General features: G+C 47.2%; 1 protein-coding gene across 7 annotated transcripts in view; it reads right to left on the bottom strand.

Moving 5' to 3' along the window:
• The window catches only part of SUDS3 (SDS3 homolog, SIN3A corepressor complex component), a 210,080-nt gene extending 186,836 nt beyond the window's left edge, over positions 1 to 23,244 (bottom strand). For 4 of the 7 annotated variants that reach the window (XM_047698315.1, XM_047698314.1, XM_047698316.1 and 1 more), the window contains exons 1-10: positions 22,921 to 23,239; positions 20,588 to 20,657; positions 18,193 to 18,248; positions 16,391 to 16,462; positions 13,064 to 13,083; positions 11,637 to 11,793; positions 3,718 to 3,813; positions 2,495 to 2,556; positions 2,326 to 2,347; positions 1,017 to 1,122 (exon numbers count right to left, since the gene is read on the bottom strand). In XM_047698315.1, coding sequence (XP_047554271.1) covers positions 1,017 to 1,122; positions 2,326 to 2,347; positions 2,495 to 2,556; positions 3,718 to 3,813; positions 11,637 to 11,793; positions 13,064 to 13,083; positions 16,391 to 16,462; positions 18,193 to 18,248; positions 20,588 to 20,657; positions 22,921 to 23,062 — 803 coding nt within the window. In that variant the 5' untranslated portion in view covers positions 23,063 to 23,239. Of the gene's footprint in view, positions 1 to 1,016; positions 1,123 to 2,325; positions 2,348 to 2,494; positions 2,557 to 3,717; positions 3,814 to 11,636; positions 11,794 to 13,063; positions 13,084 to 16,390; positions 16,463 to 18,192; positions 18,249 to 20,587; positions 20,658 to 22,920 lie in introns of all 7 variants that reach the window. The other 3 variants (XM_047698312.1, XM_047698313.1, XM_047698318.1) reach the window with 3 other exon arrangements.
• Positions 23,245 to 23,606: the final 362 nt, after the last annotated feature.

Here is a 23,606-nt window from a genome sequence, read left to right as displayed (position 1 = left end):
AAGCAGTTAAAAAAAAAAACTGTCTTTTATATAAACTAGTAATGTTTTAGGATTCAATTTCCCCAAGTACATTTCCTGGAACGCTCATATAGCAGGATGAAGCACCACAAAGGTTACCCTGGGTCAAATAAGTAATACCTGACATCACAGAAATACACAGCACACATGAGCCTATCAGAGAACCCAAAGAGCACCTACAGCAAACTCTTTGATTTAACTAGCATGGTCCTCCCCCAGACTCATCTGACCACAAATGTTTTTTTCTACAGAACACCTATTAATTTTAGTGCGCAAGGGCAGAGTTAAGATAGAGAGAGACATAAGCCCTGGCCTCAGTCTACAGGGGCAGCACCGAAGAGAGAAGCCTGCAAATTCTAGTATTATGCCAACAGCACGGAGAGAGAAGGAGGGTTCCCATGAGAAAGTGTGTTCAGGAAACACTGCCTTCAGAGACTGAATGAGTAGTATCGATCAAATGATTCCTCATGCATTTTTTTTGTTTTTTTTTTGTTTTTTTTTAAAGACGTCACTTATTAGAGAGATGGAGAGAGAACACAAGTAGACAGAGCAGCAGGCAGTGGCAGAGGGAGAAGCAGGCTCCCTGCCGAGCAGGGAGCCTGATGCGGGGCTTGATCCCAGGACCCTGGGATCATGACTTGAGCCAAAGGCAGAGGCTTAACCAACGGAGCCACCCAGGAGCCCCGCATTTTTTTTTTTTTTTTTTTTTTAAATGCAAGCTCTATGCCCAACATGAGGCTTGGAACTCCTGACCTTGAAAGCAATAGTCGCATGCTCCCCTGACTGAGCTAGCCAGGCTCCCCTGTCCTAACTCACTTTGCAGTCAAATGTTCTACCACTGAGCTATACCCCCCTCACTTTGAAATGTTATTCCACTTCAGTACTATGCAAGCTAAGCAGCAGCCATGCTCAGGAACAATGAGACAGAGCCCCAGTGCTCTTTCCAAGGGGTTCTTTTGAGACTCTTAACGAATCATCTGTGTTTTTCCATAACATACCATCTTTTATCATAGTACAGTTTCCCATCTTCTATTCGAGCTTCGAATCTCTGGGCTGGAGACTCTGCCGGTGTGGCAGGTAAGTGTTCAGGAGAGGACGGGGATGCTGGAGGTACCAAAGATATGTCAATGATTAATCGTGTAACAATCATGTGGACCCAACAACTAACATGCTTTAATTGAAATGCTATCAAAAAGTGGTAATAATCATGATCATTAAGTCCTTAGGGGTGTAAAGATGAGAACTCCACAAAATTCTTGTATATTACACCTAACCTGCTGCTCAACCCAACCCCATGAGGTAAGCAAGGCAAAGCTTACCCTCACTGAACAGTGTTTGAGAAAGCGGGGATGCCGGCAGGCTAAGTGATTTGCCCACGTGACCACTGGAAGCCCAGAAGGGCAGGAATTAGGACAATCTCCTTAACATTATTAATCCGAAGTCATTTCTGAAACTGTTTATTACTAGGTAAAACAGACTATCATGTATGTACGGAGTCAAGCTAATATAGTGCTAATAAGTACAGTAGGTTCAAAGTATCTCAATTCACACAACTTCTGTAACACCTCCCCCCCACCCCCCACATCATGCCTTCAGAAACACGGGACCTCTCTGAGGACCACGGTGGCTCTCAGAAGGAAATCGTTCAGAGAAAAAAGGATCCTGTTTTCTTTCACAAGGCTTGGTGAGTAGACAGACATGTAAGTAATCCTGGTGCTTAAAACTAACAATGCCTTGCCCATCCAGAATTCTGTTTTGCAGCCTAGCACTGACTCTCAAGTGCCACTCTGGAAGGAACCACTGTGAACCTGGGCCGTCCTCTTCTGTAAGCTGGGACTGTGAGTCCCTCACCAGAATCAGGCCACGAAGTGACACAGGAACAGGGGCGCCCAGCACTTAACTCCACAAGACAAGGAATACTGAAAAATCCTTCGGTTTCATTTCCAGAAGTGGAGGTGTGCTTAAATCTTATGCCTGATGCCTACACAGAAGAAAACCTTTACCAGCCTATCAATCAAATGCCTCTTTTACAAGAAATGAAGGAAAAAGTAAAATAACTTTAATATAGCAGGGCTTTAAAAAAAAAAAAAAAAAAAACAGGGGAGGGGACACCTAAGGTTCCCTTCAGTTTTCATGATGACTACTCTTAGACAAATTATTAGCATTTTTATTTTTGAAAATTGCAACAACTCCCTGTCAGGTATAAGCATGCTTTTCCCACAACATGATTAAAAAAAAAAAAAAGAAAAGAAAAGAAAAGAAAAAAAAAAAAGGACTGCATAAATACCAGCAACACTATGCACTTACCTGGTCTCTTGGGTGACTTAAGCTGTAGGAAGAACAACAAGAAATCTTAGTGCAGATCATTTCAGATGCAACACAGAGTGTCAAAGGTATCAAAACGATTTAACAAGTAACATGTGAAGGACACAAGCCTAAGCTTTCAAATAAATTAAAAAAAAAAATCAAACTGTACCTTATTTAACGTTCTCAGATCCTCCATGATCTGTTCGTCTGTTAACAAATAGTTTAGCTGGGGTGTTGAGAGTTAAAGGAACGTGTCTGAGAAGCATGGTTTCTAAGCAAGCAGAAATCAACAAAATGGTACCAGGATTTTAGGATTTACAGTGTGATTCCGTCAGATGCTGTTTCTATAGCAGTTTGCCTCTCAGAAGCTGCTGATTCTACTGAATGTCGTGGTGCCCAGGTACATAAAAGAACGCACAAATTTCTTTCAAACATCTAAGTCATTCAGTAAGTCCCAGAATGAGAGCATAGGACACAGTACAAGGAGACCTTCCTCCTCAATTTATGAAGTTCTCTTGTTCCAAAGACCAGAAGCCTTGCACACGTGTGTTTATGCACGCACACACACAGAGGTGGGTTTATTCTTCCCACGTAACTTGAACCCTCAGTTGTGAAGACAAAGGAACCTGAAGTTAAACCCTCTCTTGGGAGAAGACAACTGAGTCATTTTGTATGAATGGCTACTTATTCTCTCCTCAAGAGAACAGAAAAAGAATTTTGTGATGTGTGTCCTGCTTCCCCCTCTCGTTTTTACGATTAAAGGGCTTTTTTATGTGACTGAAATCTCATTTGCTTTAACGAGTTGTGTTCCACGGTCTTCGGGATACAGGTAATGGAGTATAAAAGGCAGGTGTTCTGGCCTGGTTCTACAAGTAGAAAAATAAAGGCACGTGAAATCTGAGGTCGCCTTAAGTCTCCAAATGTTAAAACCAGGATGAACTTCCAGAAAAGTGCGCTTCCAAATAACTGCTCTCTACCAACACCGCCCATTAGAAGCAGTGGCAATCGAGATCCATAATAAAATGGCCATTCCCAGGGTGACTGGGTGGCTCAAGCAGTTAAGCAGCCGACTCTTTTGGGCTCTGGTCTGATCTTAGAGTCGCGGGACTGAGCCCCACACTGGGCTCTATTCTTAGCAGGGAGCCCGCTTGGGATTCTCTCTCCCTGGCCCACTGCCCCTCCTGCTTGTGCTCATGTCTGCAAGCGCTCTCCCTCTCTCTCAAATTAATAAATCTTTTTTAAAAAATTGGCTATTCCTTAGCTCAGGGATAAATACACATGCCTGCCAACCACACACGATTTCCGTAGGACAACGGCCATGTATATTCTAGCAAATGGATAAGCAAAGGATTCAATAGTCTTAAGAAAAAAACCAATTATGCAAATGGATATCAGGAGCGGGTTTTCTCCTCTTGTCTGGGATGGGGACAGGATCATTTGGTCGCCTCCGCAACTTTCTGGTCATGATGGGTTTCACTTCCATTGAATCTGTGGCAAGAATCGAATGGGTAAGTCTATCCAACTCCCACCTGAAGTAGAATCAGCGGCACTGTAAGAAAAGCTGCCCCACAGCCACCCAATCAGAGCTTTTATTGGGGACATTTGGTTCACACAGGGCCTAAGGCAGACACCCATATCAGATGTTCGGGCGGGGGCCGCCCCTCTCAGAAACGCTGCACAGCTGTGCAGTCTACCTGTGGAAGCATCTCTCCAGCATCCTGTAAACTAGGACCTTCCTCCTCTTCCCTCAAATTCAGAAGCCACAGAGTGGTAAGCTCTTGGGATCAGAAGGAATCTTTGGATCACCTAGGTCAACTAATCCCTGCTGTTCTCACACAGGGAGGGAGAACTGAAGCACACTCGTGCACAAGACCAAGAGGCCACTGGCCTCGGTGCCAACATCTTTACAGATGTTTACATTTACAACCTTGGACTCGTTTTGTTTTATAACCTCTCATAGCTACCTGTCAAGAATGATCTAATGAAAGCTCATAATAAAGTCTCTTTCGTTCTTCTTGACTTCTCTCTGCAGTCTGCACTGTTGCTGACTCTCTTTGCCTTAAAATCTCTCCTCCCCAGCCGCCACTGCACAGAGCTCTCGTCTCCTGATCTGCTCCCTTAGGCTCCTTTCCGCTGGTGCCCACTGGAGTCCAGTCAGGTTTCAGCCTGTGTCCCAGTAAGCCTCTATCACCAATGGCAGCTGCCCCAACCTTCTGAATGGCAACCTATGCCCACTGACACCATCCATTCTGAATGACCCAAGTGACCTCACTTCGTGTCTCACCTCCCAGGGCTGCCTCCTCTCCCGTGTCTCGGGGGCATCTCATCTGTCCATCTTCCCCAGCCAGAACAGAATCTGTCATTGTGACTTATCTTCCTTCCCTGAAACATCATCGTCACCAGATCACGGACAGTTTTGCTGTTAAACCACCTCTCAACTCCATCCCCTCCTCCTATCCTCACCTCCCATAGAGCAATCTCCCTAAGACACAAATCAGTTCATTCTACACATCCCCCTTCTTATTCAATACTTTTATGACTCACCACGCTCTACAGAAAATAGGCCAAGTCTCTCACCCAAGGTCACCTGCCTTACTATGTATGTCCTCAAGCCTTTACACACCATCACCTCTACCTGACCCCCTCTTTTCTGCCCAGCATACTCCTACACAACATCCCTTGAGAGCCAGCTCAATGCTCCCTGTCCCATGATGGCTTCCAGAGTCACACCATCTTCCAAGCAACCAGCGCAAACCTCTGTACAAAGCTCTGGCTAGCAAGCCCCACACTGTATGGGACGTTTTCCCCCGAAATTCCTGAATTCCACCCCAGCACCTCACAATAGTTCAGGCACATAGTACGGGCTCTACGGAGTTTCCTGCAGAACGACTAGATGACGTCAAGCCTGACAGTATCATTCATTCATGACCGTGCGTACTATCAGCACAGCAGACAGGACAACCTTATGGAATTCAAGTGTAGCCCTTCCACCACAGCAAGGTGCACAATCTGTGAATATATAATAATCACATGTACGAAGTCAAAAGATACTTCTGTGTGTTGCTCTTATAAAGGGAAATGGGTAACAATGATTTTTTTACCCCCTATAAGTGGAAGGTAAGTGATGAGAACCACAGACCTGATGAGTATTTGTAAAGGTATATGGGGGAGGGGCGCCTGAGTGGCTCAGTGGGTTAAAGCATCTGCCTTCAGCTCAGGTCATCATCCCAGGGTCCTGGGATCGAGCCCCGCATCGGGCTCTCTGCTCAGCATGGAGCCTGCTTCCTCCTCTCTCTGCCTACTTGTGATCTCTGTCAAATAAATAAATAAAAATCTTTAAAAAAAAAAAAAAAGGTATACAGGGGAGTGGGGGCATGAAGAAGTAGGACAAACACACTCACCCCTGAGAAAAAGTGAGGAGACAGTCGTCCCCTCTACCAGCAATCTCTCACCCTCAGCCACGCTGGCACACTTCTCCACTAACTTACAGGCGGCGGTCGTGACTCCCTGCTGCAGCCGCGTGACCTAAGGCAGGCCATGTAAACGCTTGTCTCAACTTTCTTCATAAAACAGAATTATCAGTAACGCTTCCCCCACAGGATGTTGGGAGGGTTACGGGAGCTGATACCAGTACAGCCCTAAACACGATGCCTGGCGTAGCAAGAGTTCAATCAATGCTAGTTTTATCGTGTCTGCAGCCAAGAACACACTATACAAAAATCTCTTTAAAAAGCCAAGGGGCAAACAGCTGAATGAAGTTACATACTTGATGACAAGTGACATCAGCTCTGAGGCTCTGCAACATTCACGCCTAATTCAGAAAACAAGGTGTGAAAGGAGCTCACCAAACCCGAAGACCACTAGAGAAAGAGCACCTAGCAGGTGGACGTCATGGAATGTTCTAGTCACTGAAGACAATGGCCCAGTGTGCCCTGCCCTCTGGGCAGCCAAGTCTGGGGGGTGGGGAAGGTGGGCAATACTTGATGGAAGTAAGCCAAGTAAAGGCACAGCTGAGAGAATGTGGGAGTAACGCAGTCTTACCATGGCCAATAAGCTCAGAAAATCGTAGCTGCATCACTCATAGATCAGAATATATAATCGAATTCTTCTTAGGAAATAGTGGAAATTGATCCATTTTACTAGCCTAGTCACCACAATAACCTAATCAATTTTCATCCAAAAGACAACTTCAGCAGAAGGAAGGTGCTCTCAAAAACACCTCTGAAATGTACTGGCCTGTCCCCACCACCATCCAGGAGAGTGGGGAGCAGGCCTGGCCATGGTCCACGTGGAAGATGCGGCTTGTAGGGAAGACCACCATATAAGTATCACAGCCCCAAACTACACAAATTACCTACTCCACTCACTTTGCTCCAACCTCCTGCGATTACATTTTTCACAGAGGGGAAAGGATATCGGACTACCTGGGTCTGAACCCACCCAGAAGTTCCACTTCTCACGAGAAGCAAGAGGCTGGCCTTCTGAGTCTATAATATCAACGTCCCTGGAGTTTGGCCAGCGAGAGTCCCAGCGGGCTCAATCTGGATCCACCACAAAAATCAAACTTCCGAGAGTAAAACCCAGACCTTGGAGCATGGCAGCCCTGGAGAAGGCACTTGAGCGGGAAGTCAGCTGGCCTCGCAGACGAGCCCAACACAACTCTGACTTACGTCAGAAAGCCCCTCAGAAAACCCAAGACCTTTTATGGGTCCAACTGAACATCAACAGTGACCCAACTGAGCACCCAACACACCAGAGGCGGGAGGAAGAGAGGAGACAGAACACTGAATGAGTACTCCTCTCCCAACCACCTTGTCTACGTGACAATAGTGCAAATCCTTCCTACTCCGCTCACCGGCAAGGCCAGCGGGAACGGCCTCCCGACAGACACGGGCACCCTCCAGGTAGCACCGGGCATGCTGGCTACGAAATGGGACGCAGGCTGCGTCAGTGCTGGGCAGAGCCATTAAAGCACTGTCCCTATGGAGACATATTCCCGATAACATTAATTACCTGCAATTACCATACAATTAGCACTTCCCTGCTGGCCTTGGGTTCCACACTTCTCTGGACCTAGTCATTCACTCCAACAGCTTATGGGCCTATGGCACATAAATGCAGTAAAAGCTTCACAAGAACATACTTAAACTACTAAAACCAAACACTTGTTTAGCCACTGAAAAACAGCAGCTACAGTGATTCAGAGGAGGCTCCTTAAGAATGTTGGGGCACCTGGTGACTCAGTCAGCTGAGCATCCGACTCCTGGCTTCAGCTCAGGTCATATTTCAGGGTCCTGAGATCAGAGTCCCGAGCTGTGCTCCTCCGCACTCAGCGGGGAGTCTGCTTGCGTTTCTCTCCCTCTGCTTCTCCCCACCCCTTCCAATGCTGGTTTCTGCTAATTAAAAAAAAAAAAAAAAAAGCCACTGCAGCGTAACCACTATAGCAGATTGGCAATTGCCCCCAAACCTGAAGCAGGGCATCATGGGGCGAGCCCAGTGGCCCAGAGCAAAGCCCAGGCCCCTCCCTAAGGGGTTGGGAGGGGCTCATCCACATCAGGAATGGTGCTGTGGGTGCTGGTAGGAGATGGGTGGGGAGAGGTGAGATAAGAATCAAGGTCAGGTCTTCAGTGACCAACCAGGGTAGGAACGAAGGGCCCCATCTCCCTGGGGACAAAGCTCTCCGGAGAATAAGGATGGTGTCAAGACAGTGAACTTCCTCTGAAAACACCTCAATTCCACAATGGCAGCACCAGCAAAGCCGTCTTGGGGACAAGCCCGCTCCACCCAAAGTCCAGGTCACCTCTTCCACTCTCCCCAGCCAGATATTTCATGGGGACATTTCTCCTTGCCTGGACTTCCAAGGTTCCTACTCACTGGCATCTGTTCCTCATTGTGGGAAACCACGCCAGCATCAGAACAACCACAGAGACCTCCATGAGGTTTTACGATCAGTAAAAACAAACCTGAGAAGTCTTCACCTTCATTTAGGAGCATGCTCTGTGGACACCGTCTTACACTGGGCAAGATGAAGAAGCTGTGTCAGTCTTGTAACTAGGAGAATACAAGCTCCCTGAGGACACAGTCCTTACCTACTAGCCTCATTTTATGAATCACTCAGTAGCACACGAATCCACAGTAATTCCACGGTAGAAAGTCAGTTATCATGTGGTGGGTAAGACCAATTCTGGCTTACGCACTACCACGCTGGGGCACTTTGAACAGATGCCTCCGCTCCTCTGAGGCCGCTTTGCCAAGTCAGGTCAAAGGACCTTACAACTTCCCGAAGTGCTTACTCTATGTGCCGGCCGCTTCTTGAAGCACCTCACAGGCACTGTCTCACCCCATCTTTGCACCAAATCTCCAAAGCAGATTGTACCATCTCCTTCCTAAATAAGAAAACCCCACCACAGAACCAAGTTCACGACAGGGTCAGGATCCGTCCACATCCATCAGCCTACCAAGGCAGTTCTCATACTTTCATGTAACACCTGGCTCGAGGGACATAATCAGGAAGCAGTCCTTTAACGTTATATTTTGATATCATAATTTTGATTTTAGTATTATAAGTACTCATGGCTCCAGGTATGAATCCACTTATCTTCTAAGGGAAACTCACAGGCTTGATGAGGTCTTGAGTAACTGCCACAGGGGCCTGAGGGTTGGAAGATGCCCCAGAGAGGCAAAAATTTACAAAAGAAAATGAAGTAGTGGTTGGCGGGCTGTTGAGACAAAGGAGAAAAGGGAGCTATCCTCAAGACAAAAGAGGACAGATGGATAAAGAATGATAAAGCTCCCCACACTTGAAAGCTCATTAAGTTCACACTGATTAACTGGGTTACTTACCACCTTGGCCTCAACTTCAGAGAAAACTCACACGGGAAATTCCACCTATACCCTCACTACTCAGTGTGGTCCAGTGGAAAGCATCAGCAGCCCCTGGCCGGCGGCTAGAAATTCGAGATCGCAGGCTTCACTCCGGACCCGCTGAAGCAGCAGCCGCCTGTCATCGAGACCCCCAAGGTGGGGGAGCACTGATCGAGAATCCACCCCGGTCTCCTTACCGACAGGACGCCTTTCCACCTGCACAACCCGCTGTCCTGAGTTCTTCTCAAGCAGCGTGGGTGGTGGAGAGAAGCTTCCACTAACTCCCGCAGAGTCTGCGAATGCTTTCAAGGCCCTTCACACAAAGCAGATCACTTGGTCCCCCCATTCCCAATGGGTTATTTGGTCTAAGCGTCCCATCAGACTCTAAACCAATGTTGTTTTTCGAGAGACCTTCACGTGGAACCAGAAGAAGAGATTTTATGAAATATCTTTTCCGGGCAGAGCCAGGCAACGCGGAGATTGGGCATCAATCCACAAAGGTGAAATCAGTCAGTCAAGGAGAGGAATGAAATCAGGCCTTTAATCCAGCATCATAGCAGCACCATCTGTGGAAACGCTAATTATCCTTCTAGCTCCACTGCCTTTTCTTCCGACACTCTATCATTACCTTGGCACAGCTTTCCATACCAAGGGTACCAAATGGATTGAGGAAGGACATCGGTACCTTTAATGCCCGTGGCTAGCTTTAAGCACTTGTGTAATCTATTTTACTGCGTTACAAATGACTTCCCTGCATTTATTTGTCTTTTCTACCCTGGCAGGCTCAGCCTCCAGTCACTGGGGAGGCCTCCTGTCCCAGTTAAGATTCTGGCTGCAAAACGGCCTGGCCAAACAATGTCGATCGCCTGTTAATAAGCAGGATGCGGAATCACAGGTAAGGTGAGGACAGCTTTCCCTGCAGATGGAAAGGGAGCAGCTATAAACCGACACTATTTCCCACTAGCCTAATGAAGACTCCTGAACATCTGGTGGCTCCAGCAGAGAGCGATGAGGCATCAACGCCAGAAGCAGCCATCGTCAAAGAAAATGGTGTCCAGGTCAGAAAACAGGCAGGCAGACTGGTCCCAAACAAGGGAGCATCGTGCTAGCGGGCTCATCAACAAAGCGTGGCCAAAGAACAAGACGGTGCTGTCTGGAGATGCTATTTTAACATCCACTCTCACCAAAAAAAAAAAAATTTCTAAGCCGCTTGCAGAGGCCTTCAAGGAATTAATTCCTTCTGCCAAGTCTTTCAAGGAGAGAGATACCAGAAGAGAGATTTTTCAAGAATCAGACCCCCGCCCCCACCCGCTTCAGACACACCACATTCTCACAGGTACATCATGGGGGTTGGGGCCAGACGTTTATGTCAATCGAAGGGCTGTGTTGGGTCACAGCACCAGAAATACAGAAGAGGAAATACTACTTCTCAACTCTTACTTTTTAAGTCCACCCCCAAGGACTTAATCTGAAAACAACGCATCTCTTACAGACGTCTGTTAAAACGAGACACGCCAGAGCTACAGCACCTTCTGCACACGGTAAGAGTGAAATGTGAGGGTGTGCGGAAGGCATGTGCTCACACAGCCAGGTGACAAACTCCCCACTGGCTTGTCTTGCAGTACTCACTGACAGAAATTTTGCCAAGTTCCAAAATACATAGTTCGAGCCACTTCCTGCCCTGCACCCTTCTAGGATTCATCAGTCTACATATGGCAACAGAACAGCCCATATTGTTTCTCCCTTAAACTTGCCTACATCCTGCTGAGTTCCCGTATGCGAATTACTAAAAACTAGAAGACAAGGGAGGACTGGCACAGAGTCTAATGTAACTTTACTACCTTTACAGGAAACTAGTTCAGTTTAGCTTACTCCTGCCAAATTTGTACCAACTCTGTCTGAAATGTTCACAGTAACACCTAGGGAAGGGATCTAAGAGCACAGATGATACAGTCTAACACCTTTGTTCTCACATCTAGGTCAAAGAAGACAATGCCTTTTCTGTAATTAAGGCAGACTGAAAAATACAAAGCAGAGAGATTCCTACCACCCCAGAGGCACTCCGGTAAGGCATCCATGAATGCCAGCTGACCCAGGAGTTTCAATAAAGCGTAAGCCAGCAGTTGCAGCCATGACTAAAGGTCTACCATTCACTGAACACCTGTTCCACACAGGGCACTATGCTAGGCACTCACATTTCTGACCACAGTCCTGTGAGACAAGGTCTGATCAGCCCCATTTTGTAGAGGGGGAAGTAGGCTCAGAGACATTCAGTAGCTTGACTGAAGTCGCACAGCCAGTACCACACAGAGCTAGAACTCTGAGCCGTCGGGTCAAAACCCACCCTCCTTCCGGCTCACTCTGGAGAATGAACACAGGGAGGACCGCGGCACCCCTCCGGGCCCCACCCAGGGCTCCTGGGATCCCGCCCTGGGGTGCTTTCATACCTCCTGTCAGCTCCATAGTCAGCTTTTCATTTTCGATCATTTTCTTCTTCTCCTCTAGCTCAGCAATCAGGTTCTCCTTCAGCTCTACTTTCTTGTCTTCAAATTCTTTCACCGCTGCCTTCTTTTCTTTAATGTAGTTTCTCTCCACCTGTTCAGTCTGAGCAAAAGAGAAACACAGGCTAGGGCTCCGTGGGGCCCTTGCAACCAGAGCTCCAACTCCAAGCCTGACTCTGCACTCGGGAGCCCAGAAAATACCTTTACGAGAAATGTGGGAGAGCGGCCCTCACACGTGCACTGGCAGTAGTGAGACGTCTGGGAACGAGTTTCCCCATGAATGCATAAAACTGAACCATACGACTTCTGCTTGTCTTTACGAGCGTACCCCCCTTGCTACTCAGTATTTCCCCTCTCCCACCTCTTACACTGCATGGCTTCTGTTAATAGAACTTAAGATTCTCAAAGACAAATTCTTTTAAAGCCACAATTTTGGAGGAAAACAGTATATTCCAGTTGTAATACCTACATTCAAAATTCATTGCAATTACAAAATACTGAGTCAAGGTGGCCCAAGTTACTGTATTTGTTGGTATTTATGCCAAAATGAAGATCAACTAGAATAGAAAATCATTTATTAGGTACCCCTGAACCCTCAAGTACTCAAACACTGAAATACCAAATTAAAAAAGCGTTCATTTTTCAAATCTCACCATCGTATTAAGTGAAGAACAAGGCCGCTTATGGTGGGCCACAGCTGGGGATCCCATAATCCTGCGGGCTGTGACAATGCGTGCTGCACTGACTTCAGAGTAAAATGGTGTCTGATAACGTGCTCTGTTAAAGCATGACCTTCTCACACGCCTGTGTGGCTCTGATAAAGATGGGACCTCCCCACACCTACACACTAGCCACCCCAGGAAGAGATCATCATCCAAGATTCAGGCCCCCATCTCTGTACCACCACACTATGCTTCACTTAGCAACACTTAGATGTCTGCTGAAGGAAAGCAAAAATGTTAAATCCGTCTTTCCTACCGACCCAGACAGCTTCAGCTGTAAAACCTGGACCACTGAGCCAATTCAGAGGCTGGGCTGCGTCAAGGACCAATATAACAAATTATTAGACTGTTATAATTCAGACATACTCCTGGACGGCTTTAACGTGAGATAAAAGTCAACAAGAAAGCAGTGAGAGGCGAGCATCCCCTAGTGTCCTGTGACAAGCAGAGGCTATTCAACCTACAAATGAATAGATAGGAATTTCCAAATTGAGACCCAATATGTCCTTTAGTCAAACAGAAGAGTGATGAAGGCTTGCATCTGGTGGCTTAACCGTCCATTGGGTGACAGAAGGAAAGGTTCTCTGGATTGGGAAAGCAAGATTCCAGTCTCACAGAGGGCCTGCAACCCAGAAGATCCAAGGTACTTACTTCCAGCTGGAGGAAGAGCTCTGAAAGAGATAAAACGTGCAATTAGATTCGCTAGGCCGAGTCACCTTTCTAGACAGTGATGGTAGGATTCATTTAGAGGCACTAACTGCTTTCGAAGAGCATGGTAACACAGAGCAAAATGTTTCCATCAGTAAAGTGTTGATATACATGAAGGGGAAGGATGGAAGAAACTCTCATGACTAGTTAAAATCTGGCCCCGAACAGGATCACTTCCAGCAGTTCTGCCCAAGGTCAAAAGCAAGCAGCAGGAACCAAAGTACCCCAGCAAAATAACACCGAAAGTCATCCCCCTTCTTTCACTCAGTACCTACAGGGTAGGATGGGTCAGGAAGGAACAACGCAATTACTCCCGAAGCAGAGTCAACACTGATGTTTTTAAAGCATGTGTGAAGGTCTCTGTGTGGCAAGGAAGGACAGTTCCAGAGAACTCAGAGGGCAGAGGTTCTGAGCCCCCCGGGGGCATTCTTCACAAGCCACGAAGCCCCCTCATCTTGCCTCACCTTCACGGCAACACCCACTGGGTCTGAGTGCAATTCCAAGCTTCAGAGTTAACGGAGCCTTTCCTGAGGACCCTTCACTTGCCATCCGCCCCTCGGACATGTCCAAGCAGCCACCAGACATTGGTCACCAGCTTCATCACCCACTCTGTGCAGGCGACTAGCAGCTGTTTACACAGCAGCTCCCCCCACCACTAGATTGTAAGCCTCTCTAGAGCCAGTCCTTTGAACAAAATAGATCCACGGCATCTCATCTTTTCTGGGTGACAGTCAAGCTGCTGCATACGTCACAAAGATTGCTGGGGAACCCACAACTCCAGGACGCATGGATTACATTTTACCACGGTCTCCTTCACAAATGTGATAAAGCCTATGGATCTCTTTCCCCCTGAAACAGCATCTAGGCACAGCCACAGGTAATTTCGTAGAAATCTGAGTTTCGGGACTCCAGATTAAGAATTCAGATCTCAATGAACAGATGCCGAATAAGAAATTTAGGGGCGCCTGGGTGGCTAAGTGGGTTAAAGCCTCTGCCCTTGGCTCAGGTCATGATCTGGGGGTCCTGGGACCTCGGGCCCTGCATCGGGCTCTCTGCTCAGCGGGGAGCCTGCTTCCTCCTCTCTGCCTGCCTCTCTGCCTACTTGTGATCTCTGTCTGTCAAATAAATAAATAAAGTCTTTTAAAAAAATAAATAAATAAGAAATTTAACTGAGGAGGGGCGCCTGGGTGGCTCAGTGGGTTAAGCCGCTGCCTTCGGCTCAGGTCATGATCCCAGGTCCTGGGTTCAAGCCCCACATCGGGCTCTCTGCTCAGCAGGGAGCCTGCTTCCTCCTCTCTCTCTGCCTGCCTCTCTGCCTACTTGTGATTTCTCTCTGTCAAATAAATAAATAAAATCTTTAAAAAAAAAAAAAAAAAAAGAAATTTAACTGAGGAGCGGTGCCTGGCTGGCTCAGTCAGTGGAGCACAGGACTCTCAATCTCAGGGCTTTGAGTTTAAGCCCTATGCTAGGTGTGGAACCTACTTCAAAAAAAAAAAAAAAAAAAAAAGAAAGAAAGAAAGAAAAAGAAAAAAGAAAGAGAAAAATAAATTTAACCGAGGAAAGGGACAAGTATTTTATCACCCGGAAGCCCTGATCATTCTGGCCCTGGCAATGGCTGAGCACTTGAGCCCAGGCACACCTAGACCAACACGCTCACTCCCACCAGTGCTTTAGACGCACAAATGAATTTGATGCATTGCCTATGTGCCATTCTTAGAAACCACCCTGCACCAAGTCAAAATGGCCATCAGCTCTCAGAGTAGTAAGAGGTCTGAGTTACAACAGCCAGGCACCAACACAACAGGAACAAGCGGGTTAGCTCTGTGAGAATGTGCCCCTTAAGGCTCAAGCTGGGACTCATTTAGGAGTTCTTCAGCATTTATACCTGGGGGGTGAGGGGGCAGGGGACAGAAAATGTTTCTGAAAGAACCTGCAAGAACAGGACCAAGAGCGGAACTAAGGAAAACCACTCAGTACTCACGCAGCAGTTCTAGCTGCGGATCACGTCTGTTTACCTTCCTCACTTGCCTCTTTCGCCCGTCCCGGGAGGTTTGTGTACTGCCCTCCACAGATGGGGAACCTGAGGTTCCAAGAGCAAACCTCCTTACAGGCACAAGATCTAAGCTGCAGAGAGGAGACCAAACCTGGGCCTTCATCCCTCCACGGTGCACCTTTCCCTGCTATAGGGGAACACTGGGAAGGTGGCAAGGGATTTCACCGATGTCCTGAGGAGGTGCCTTAGGAACTCAGCTCGCAGTGGGGGTAACCTCAGGGGCAGCCAGGATGTGGACAGAGGCTATTATTTCCTTTTTCCCAGTGCCTCCCATGCCCTTCAGCTCCCCTTCTGCCTGTTGGTGTACAAGAGACGTCTACTTCCCAGAGGATGAAACAGTTCCACCGATGGGAAGCTGGGAAGTCACCGGATCAGAAAGCGAGAGGACAGCAGCCCGAGGAATGGCACCCAGACCTCATGTGAAAAACCCAACATCACTTTCACCACTGCAGGGACACCGTGCTGGCGCTCAAAACGCTGGCTGATGAGGAGCTTCCAAATCGAACACTTATGACACATTCCCTGTAAGCCCAGGAATGTTTATGCACTTTGAACAGTCACATCTTACTTTGTGCATGATTCTTCATTTACCTCAGAAAGTTCCTTAACTTTTTCCACGTTTGGATGTCTTCCGTCAATGAAATCGCACATTTCCTAAAGTCAAGGACAACGTGTTCCGCTATTTCATGCTGCTCAGAGTTTGGATATAGCAGGTGCTCAACAAATTCTTACTGAATGAATACATTTGCTCTGTTACAGTATACTCTTCCCCTAAATGCTTGTAATACTCCAGGGGAAAAACAAGAACACCTCTTCCTCCCAGGGCAGAGGATACCAGAAGAAACGACCTTCCAGCAAGAGTGAAACAAGCTCCATTTCTTTCCCATGTAGCTCCTCTCATGGTCCACTCGGGAAGCCACGCAGACGCGAGAAAGAATGTGTGAAACCACTTACCCAGGGGAGCCAGGGAGCCTGTTCTGTATGGAGCCACCACTAGTAAGCTCAACTACAGGCCATTCATTGGCCACTGGAAGAAAGATGAGCCAGTTTTCTACAACTGAAGCTTTAGAGTCTCTCTTCCCCCAAACTCTCCCCTCCCCCATATCTGAGAATATAGAATTTGCATTTTAGACAACAACTCTTATGGCCCCATTATACAGATGACCAGCAAAAGGACACCTGAAGAGGATGTGTTCCCACCTGAGACAGAGCCTCACCTGCATTTCGGATCCTCTCTTTGTACTGCTGATCTAGTTTTTTCATCCTCTTCTGATATTCCTGTAACGTACCTGATTTTGAGATTTACAAAATAAAACATTACTGTGAAAATCAATCTGCCCTACATTTCAGTTCCTAAAATTGCCTAGCACCAGCAATAACTGTTTTAATACCATCAGAGTAAATAAAACCAGGGAAAGGAACGTGCAAACAGAGCTAACTAGACTCTGGTTCTCAACCAAGGCCCCGAGCAGAAATCATCCCACCTAGTGGATTAAGACTCTGTAGCAAGTAACGCTTGCTAGAACAAGTGATGGGAGTGGAAAGGTACACGCTTCCTCAAGTGATTCTGATCACCAGCTGCTGCAGTTGGGAGTCAATGGGGCTCCCTTTTCGGAAAAAAGCTCATTCTCTCAGTAAGGCCCAGATCATATACCGTCCAGTAGGACTTTCTCTGCAACAGCGAAAAAGTCCTAGGTTTCACTGTTCAATACGGGAGCCACCAGTCATACATAGCTACTAAGCACCTGAAATGTAGCAACTGCACTAAGGAACTGAATTATTAATTTTATTTAATTAAATTTAGATAGCTACACACGGCCAGTGACAATTCTGAAAAGCTCAGGTATAGATTTTCACCCAATGTCTACTCAAGTCATTGCTGTTCGAACATCAGTGAATTAGGAGAGTCAGAATTAATGTGGGAAGGGTTTCCTGATCATAATTCATTAGGAGAGTATCTTTTTCAAAATCCCGCACTCAACCATGCCGGGTATGCCCTACAGACTTGCTAGGGTAGAATGTACTCCTTTCTCTGGTAATACTTCCATTATTATGGAAAGGAAAAAACAAACAAAACAAAGATATACAAAAGCAATTCGTGGGAACCATTTTTCACTATTTAGCAGAAATCAATGTCAGATGGGGTAGTTCAGGTGGAAAAGATGCTTCACTGATGAGGCGGCCCCCCAAAAATAAGCCAAAGCGTTGCTGGCCACAGCTGACCCTGAGCTCCCAGTGCACCCTGCAGGGCTAGACGCCCCTCACCACTAATCACATCATTGGCTTCCACTCTGTGCATTTCAAAAATTGGAAAACAAATTTAAGCAGGAAGAAGTGACGCACCCAAGGTCAAATTTCCAGGAAGCAGCAGAGTAAGGATTCAGGCCCGCGACGGCCCTGAGAGCCAACACTCCCAACCCCGTACTGAACTGCCTTTAGCTGGAAACAGCCCTGGACAAGATACAGTCCACTTTTAATACTTTTAACTTACCAAGCAAACCACAGAGAACACAATAAGGCTAATCCACAGCTCATCGGCATTTAGTTTAGGAAAAAATGGTGCAGTGTCATGTATTCTTTAGCAATCTCTCTCTCTAGCTTTAGGCTCACAGCGGTTTTCAGCTCATGCTCTTCAAAAAGCCCTAAGTGAGGGTCCAAAAATGTTAGAAAATTGCCACTCTCCTGACAGAAGATAGCAAAAATTTTAAATCACTCCCCACAGGGGTGTTAAATACACAGACTTCGAAGGCTTGGGATAGTCAGTGTATTTAGAAACAAAGGGTGAGGGGCGCCTGTGTGGCTTAACTCGTTAAGCGGCTGCCTTCGGCTCAGGTCATGATGCCAGGGTCCTGGGATCGAGCCTGGCATCGGGCTCCCTGCTTGGCGGGGAACCTGCTTCTCCCTCTCCCACTCCCCGTGCTTGTGTTCCCTCTCTCGCTGTGTGTCTCTGTCAAATAATAAAATCTTTAAAAAAAAAAAAAAAAAAGAAACGAAACGAAGGGTGAGAAGACACACCAACCTTCCTGCAGCTGCTGCAACTGTCTCTTGAGGGAAGCCAGTTTATCCTGATACATCCTGTGAAGAGAGACAACGAAAGCCGCACTGAGAGACAAAAGCATTCAATACTCGACTCCAAAATAATCTACACACAGGGACCGCCTAGGCGGTTACCGGAACGTTATTAACATCCTTTAGGAGACAGAAAATGGAAGCCCGCCAGCTGGTTTAAAATGTACCAGCAGCTAATGGGATCAGAAAGGGACAAGGATTCTGTGTTCTTGAATCATATCCCAGGTCTGCAGACTCTCCTGTATTACTGCACCTTTAGAGAATCAGTCCAAAATCTACAAAAATGAAGACACGCAGATTTTAATAAAGGACAATGATAAACAGGCAAGAAGATAAAAGAAAAAATCTAAAGCGTGATCCCATTTCCTTCTGGATTTAGAAGTATAAATAACGTACACGAAAACGTAACAAAGGCATTAACACAGCGGCTCCTCTACCAACTCTACAATTTGATTATAAATTCTAAAGGAGTAAGATTATGCCCTTGGCACGTTTTGCTATATAGATAGCATAGCTGTGTAAGCACCAAGTTAATAAACCTTCGTGTCATTTTTTAAAAGCACTACTCTTTTAGGATCAGAAATAATAGTTATTCAGTAACAGAAGTTAAAATGCAGGATTTATTTGCAGCCCCAGCTGGATGAGAACACACAGCACACACAAAGCAAAACCGCCTAGCGTGTTATTCCCCCCCCCCAACCCACACCAAATGGATTATAAGCAATTATACTCTGACAAGTCTGTTTTGTTTTGAAGATTTTATTTATTTGACAGAGAGACAGTGAGAGAGGGAACACAAGCAGGGGGAGTGGGAGAGGGAGAAGCAGGCTTCCCACTGAGCAGGGAGCCCAATGCGAGGCTCGATCCCAAGACCCTGGGATCATGACCTAAGCCAAGGCAGACACCCAGTGACTGAGCCACCCAGATGCCCCACAACAAGGTCTGTTTGAATGGTGGATTCCATAAATGAATCAACAGTATTTTTGCTTCTACCTGAAAAACACCCCCAATTTTACAGTGACAGAAACAAGATTTGCAACCTGAACGAACACTGTCCAACAAATAACAGGCACAAGAGCTTTTTGACTGCTCCAGGAAGGGCTGTAAATACAACTGAACTATTCACACAGACTGAGTAAAGAGTTGGCAGAATCTGGCAATCACACACGTGGTCTGATCAAAAGATCAATGAGAATTCTGAGGTACTCTCAACACTCACCTTGAATCACACAAGGAATTCAATTTTAATAAAAAATTTTTCTGTATCCTATATTGAGGCACATTCAATTTAAAAAAAAAAAAAGATCTCAAAAGAATGCTTATACATGCCAAACAGAGAAAACAGATGTATCAACTGCACACGATAGATCAGTATTTAAACCCAATGTATTCAATTTCCCACCACACCGAATGCAGCAAACAATGCCTTTGACTTCTGAGCTTGTACTGAAAAAATAACAAGCAAACAAATCAGATTTGGTAAAAGGAAAGGTATGTGGAAATGGTTCAAGGTAAATCAGTAAAAAGCCTAAAGAGAATAAAAATAAAGACCAAGCACAGTTTCAGGAATGAAGCTGTGAGAAAAATCACATGAATTATTAAAGTAATCCTTCTTTATGCAGCATTGGTGGAATTTAGCTGAATTACCCTTTTGGGTTCCAGAGCCTGAAAAGGAGAACAGAATCCAGACGATGGTCACGAACCACTGGCAAAATAGGACCTACAAAAAAAGGAATGTGGATCATCTAGTTTAAAGATGAAAGAATTTAAAGTCAAATCAAGAGCCTCAAAATACATTCAACAAATACTTCTGAGATCTATTTTATACAGTCTTCCATCTGTGTTTAGAATAAAAACGAGTGGTTCTGGTTTCTCTAGGCACAGTTAGAGAAGGCTTAGGGCAGGATGTGTGACCAGAGGAAAGGGCACTGGAGCAGGAGTCAGGAGCCCTGCTCTCCAGTCCAGCTCTCCCTGAGCTCTCTAGGCGCCAGCACACCTTCAGCTCTCAGAGGGGTCATTTCCATCTGAGAACCAAATAGTTATGACGCACCCTTTATCCTGAGTAATGGTTTTCACATTTAAACAAAAACATGAAGAGCTGGGGAACAGTTCTCTCTTGATACGTGGCCTTATTTCCCTGGAATCATTTCCTTCAAGGTTCTTCCTAGCCAATGCTCAAAAGATTCTTTTAACAGGAAGACCGATTACACATGACAAATTTAAAGGGGGAAACTGCACAGATATACTGGACTTTGGAAGCTCCCAAAACCATACACACAAGGTCACTGTCAAGATTTACTTGTCAATTCTGTATTCCAAGCAAGAAATATAAGAATCACACTCACTGTTCCTTCATTTCTACATAGTCCTCTTCATCATGCTTTGCCAGGTCAGTTTCACTAGCATCTTCAGTGTCTAAGTAAAATCAGGAAAAAAGGTTAAAATAATAATTCATAAAGATAGTATCACCTGACAGAGTGACACTTAAACTTCTGTAAAATGAATGCAGGCCCATGGGAATCCATCAGTGAGAAAGATTACACAGTTACTTTAGGAAAGAAAATGCCATTTCCAACTTAGACATGGCCAGACTTATGCAAAGAGCTGTCTTCGTCTCAAGTGCAACCAGAGAACAGGGTCCGTGAGACAGTCGTGGTCAAGGCTGCTACTTCTACAGAAGCCCCTCTGGCCACTCAGGAAACAGAGCTGTGTCAGACAGGACAACTAGAGGCAGCCAGGCCTTGCTCACTGCTCCAAAATGAGCTAGTAAGTCCATTCTCTTCTGGTCCATGCCCTTAACGGATTTTTACATCACATTTATCCAAAGGAGAACCCAAACCAATGAAATGAACTCTAATAACTGAAATTATTTTCAAAGTTACAACTAAAGGGAGAAGAAAGGAGACAAGATGATAAAACAGAAAGTGTTTCAGAACACTTTAAACATTGTTCTTTTTTTTTTTTTTAAAGATTTTATTTATTTATTTGACAGAGAGATCACAAGCAGGCAGAGAGGCAGGCAGAGAGAGGAGGAAGCAGGCTCCCCGCCGAGCAGAGAGCCCGATGCGGGGCTCGATCCCAGGACTCCGAGATCATGACCTGAGCCGAAGGCAGCGGCTTAACCCACTGAGCCACCCAGGCGCCCCTTCAACATTGTTCTTAAAGTAAATAGTGGAGGGTCTACATAATTTCAACAGCCCAGCTTGAGCAAGGATAAAAATCTATTCTGGCTTCGCCGCTCCCCCTTGTGGGCATTAAGAGCAATTACAAGTGTCTCACATTGAAAATCCCTGGTGAAGGCCTATCTTCAAAAGTAGTTCAATCAAACGCAATTAGTTCCTTCAACTTTATTACCTGCACATGTCGCTGCCTTTTTAAAGGCTGCTGCAGATCCAAATCCTCACAAAGCCTTCTCCTCTCTTTCAGTCATGAGACCTTCACTGAATTCCTGTCATAGGCCAGCCACTGTACTAGGCAGTGGGGAACTGAGATGAATAAAACCTATTCCTCAGTCCGGCAACTAGTCTAACCTTTTCCTCCACAGCCCTATATTCCACCCATATATTGGTCTCTCTTTCTTCTCCAGTGTTTTTTTTTTTTTTTTAAAGATTTTATTTATTTATTTGACAGAGATCACAAGTAGGCAGAGAGGCAGGGGGCGGCGAGGTGGGGGGGTAGGCTCCTTGCTGAGCAGAGAGCCCAATGCGGGACTCAATCCCAGGACCCTCGGATCATGACCTGAGCTGAAGGCAGAGGCTGTAACCCACTGAGCCACCCAGGCGCCCCTCCAGTGTCCTTTAATGGCTTTTTCCCCCCACCTTTCTCCTTCTCCAGTAGTTTCTTCCTCAATCCTTCCAAAACTGTCTTCCTCACACTTGCCAAACTGTAAAGCCCAGTTTGAAAAGCCATGTTCTTAGAGGCAGTAATGATAACGGAAAGAACGTGGAACTGAAAACACAACACCTGGGCACCATTAAGCAAATCCCTATCTCCCCCTGCCCCTGCTTCCCCAGTGTTACGAAAACATCTACTGAGTACCAGGCTAAGTACTTTATGCACATCTCATTTAATCCTCACACCTACGCTAGGAAGCCCCGTTACAGCCTGGGAAAGAGGCTCGCGAGCTTAAGTAAGTTGTCGAAGGTCACAAAGCTGGGTTCAGTGAGCCAAATTTAGACGTAGATCTGGCTGATTCCAGGTTCCGTTCTTTTAAGCAACCTGACCTGCGCTGCCCAAAGCAGGGCTGGCTGAAGCATTTCCCCGGGGTGGAGGGTCGGGGAGAGCACCTGGAAGCCAAGCTGGGCTTTACTCTGATTCTCTCCGGACCTCAAAAGGGGAGGAGTACTCAAGATACTCAATGGAAGCCTTTCTCATTCCAACCAGGAAAGACCTGGGGCGGCTGAGGGGAGGACATAATCTTCAAGGGACCTCCAGCTCTGACAGCAGTTCCCCAAGTCCCTCCTTCCCATAACTGTTAGGGTACGACGTCCCCGCAGAAGCCCCGGGCCCAGCGCAGGTTGGGGTGACTTCCTGGAGCCGCGCTCCTCCCGGCGGCCCCTTCAGCCTCCCCCAGCCCCGGAGGTCGCCCCGCCGGTCGTCCCGCCCCTCCCTGCAGCCCACTCACTCCCTCAGCGGTCCCACCCCCGCCCCGGGCTGCCGGGCCAGCCAGAGCACGCACCTTCATCCGACTCGCGGCCGCGGCAGCTGCGCTCGTCGTCCTCGGCGCTCTCCAGCTCTTCGTCCTCCTCGGGGTAGTACTCCGGGGCCGGCGGTGCTCCAGCCGGGGCCGGAGCCGGAGCCAACAGCCCCGCGGCGCTCATGTCGCCTCTGGCCGCGGCTGAGCGTGTCACCCAGCGACCGCGGCCGCGCGCCCTGCGGACTCGACGCCCGCCTAGCAGCCCCCGAGGGAGCCGCCAACTCGAGGAGCGGGAGCGGCGGCAGCCCCGGCGACCCCTTCCCCCTCTCCGCCAAGCTCCGCCCCGCGCGCCCGCGCTCGGCAACGGGGGCCTCGCGCCGGCGGCGACTTCCGGGTCGCGAGCTGCCCGAGGACCGCCTGACTCCGTCATCCTTGCGGAGGTGGAGAAGCCAATGGACGCCCCCTTCGTCTTAACCTCGGCCCTTTCATCGCCGTCTTTAAAATCCTCAACGGGTAGTGGGGAGGGGCGGAGACAAGATCTCTGGAATTAGGCAAATCTTTGGACAGGCCTGGCCGCAGCTAGGACCCCGAAGCTCGCAGGCAACTTCTGGAAACAGACGCCAGGCGGCGCAAGGAGCCAGAACTAAAGCGAGGATCCTTAGCGACCTGAAAGAGGCAGAAGGGTTGAAGGTGGTCTCTCATTGAAATAGGTGAACATGATCCATCCC

This window comes from Lutra lutra, chromosome 12 (assembly GCF_902655055.1).
Source record: "Lutra lutra chromosome 12, mLutLut1.2, whole genome shotgun sequence".
NCBI classification, from domain to species: Eukaryota; Metazoa; Chordata; class Mammalia; order Carnivora; family Mustelidae; genus Lutra; species Lutra lutra.
This window is presented reverse-complemented; position numbering and strand designations above follow the sequence as displayed.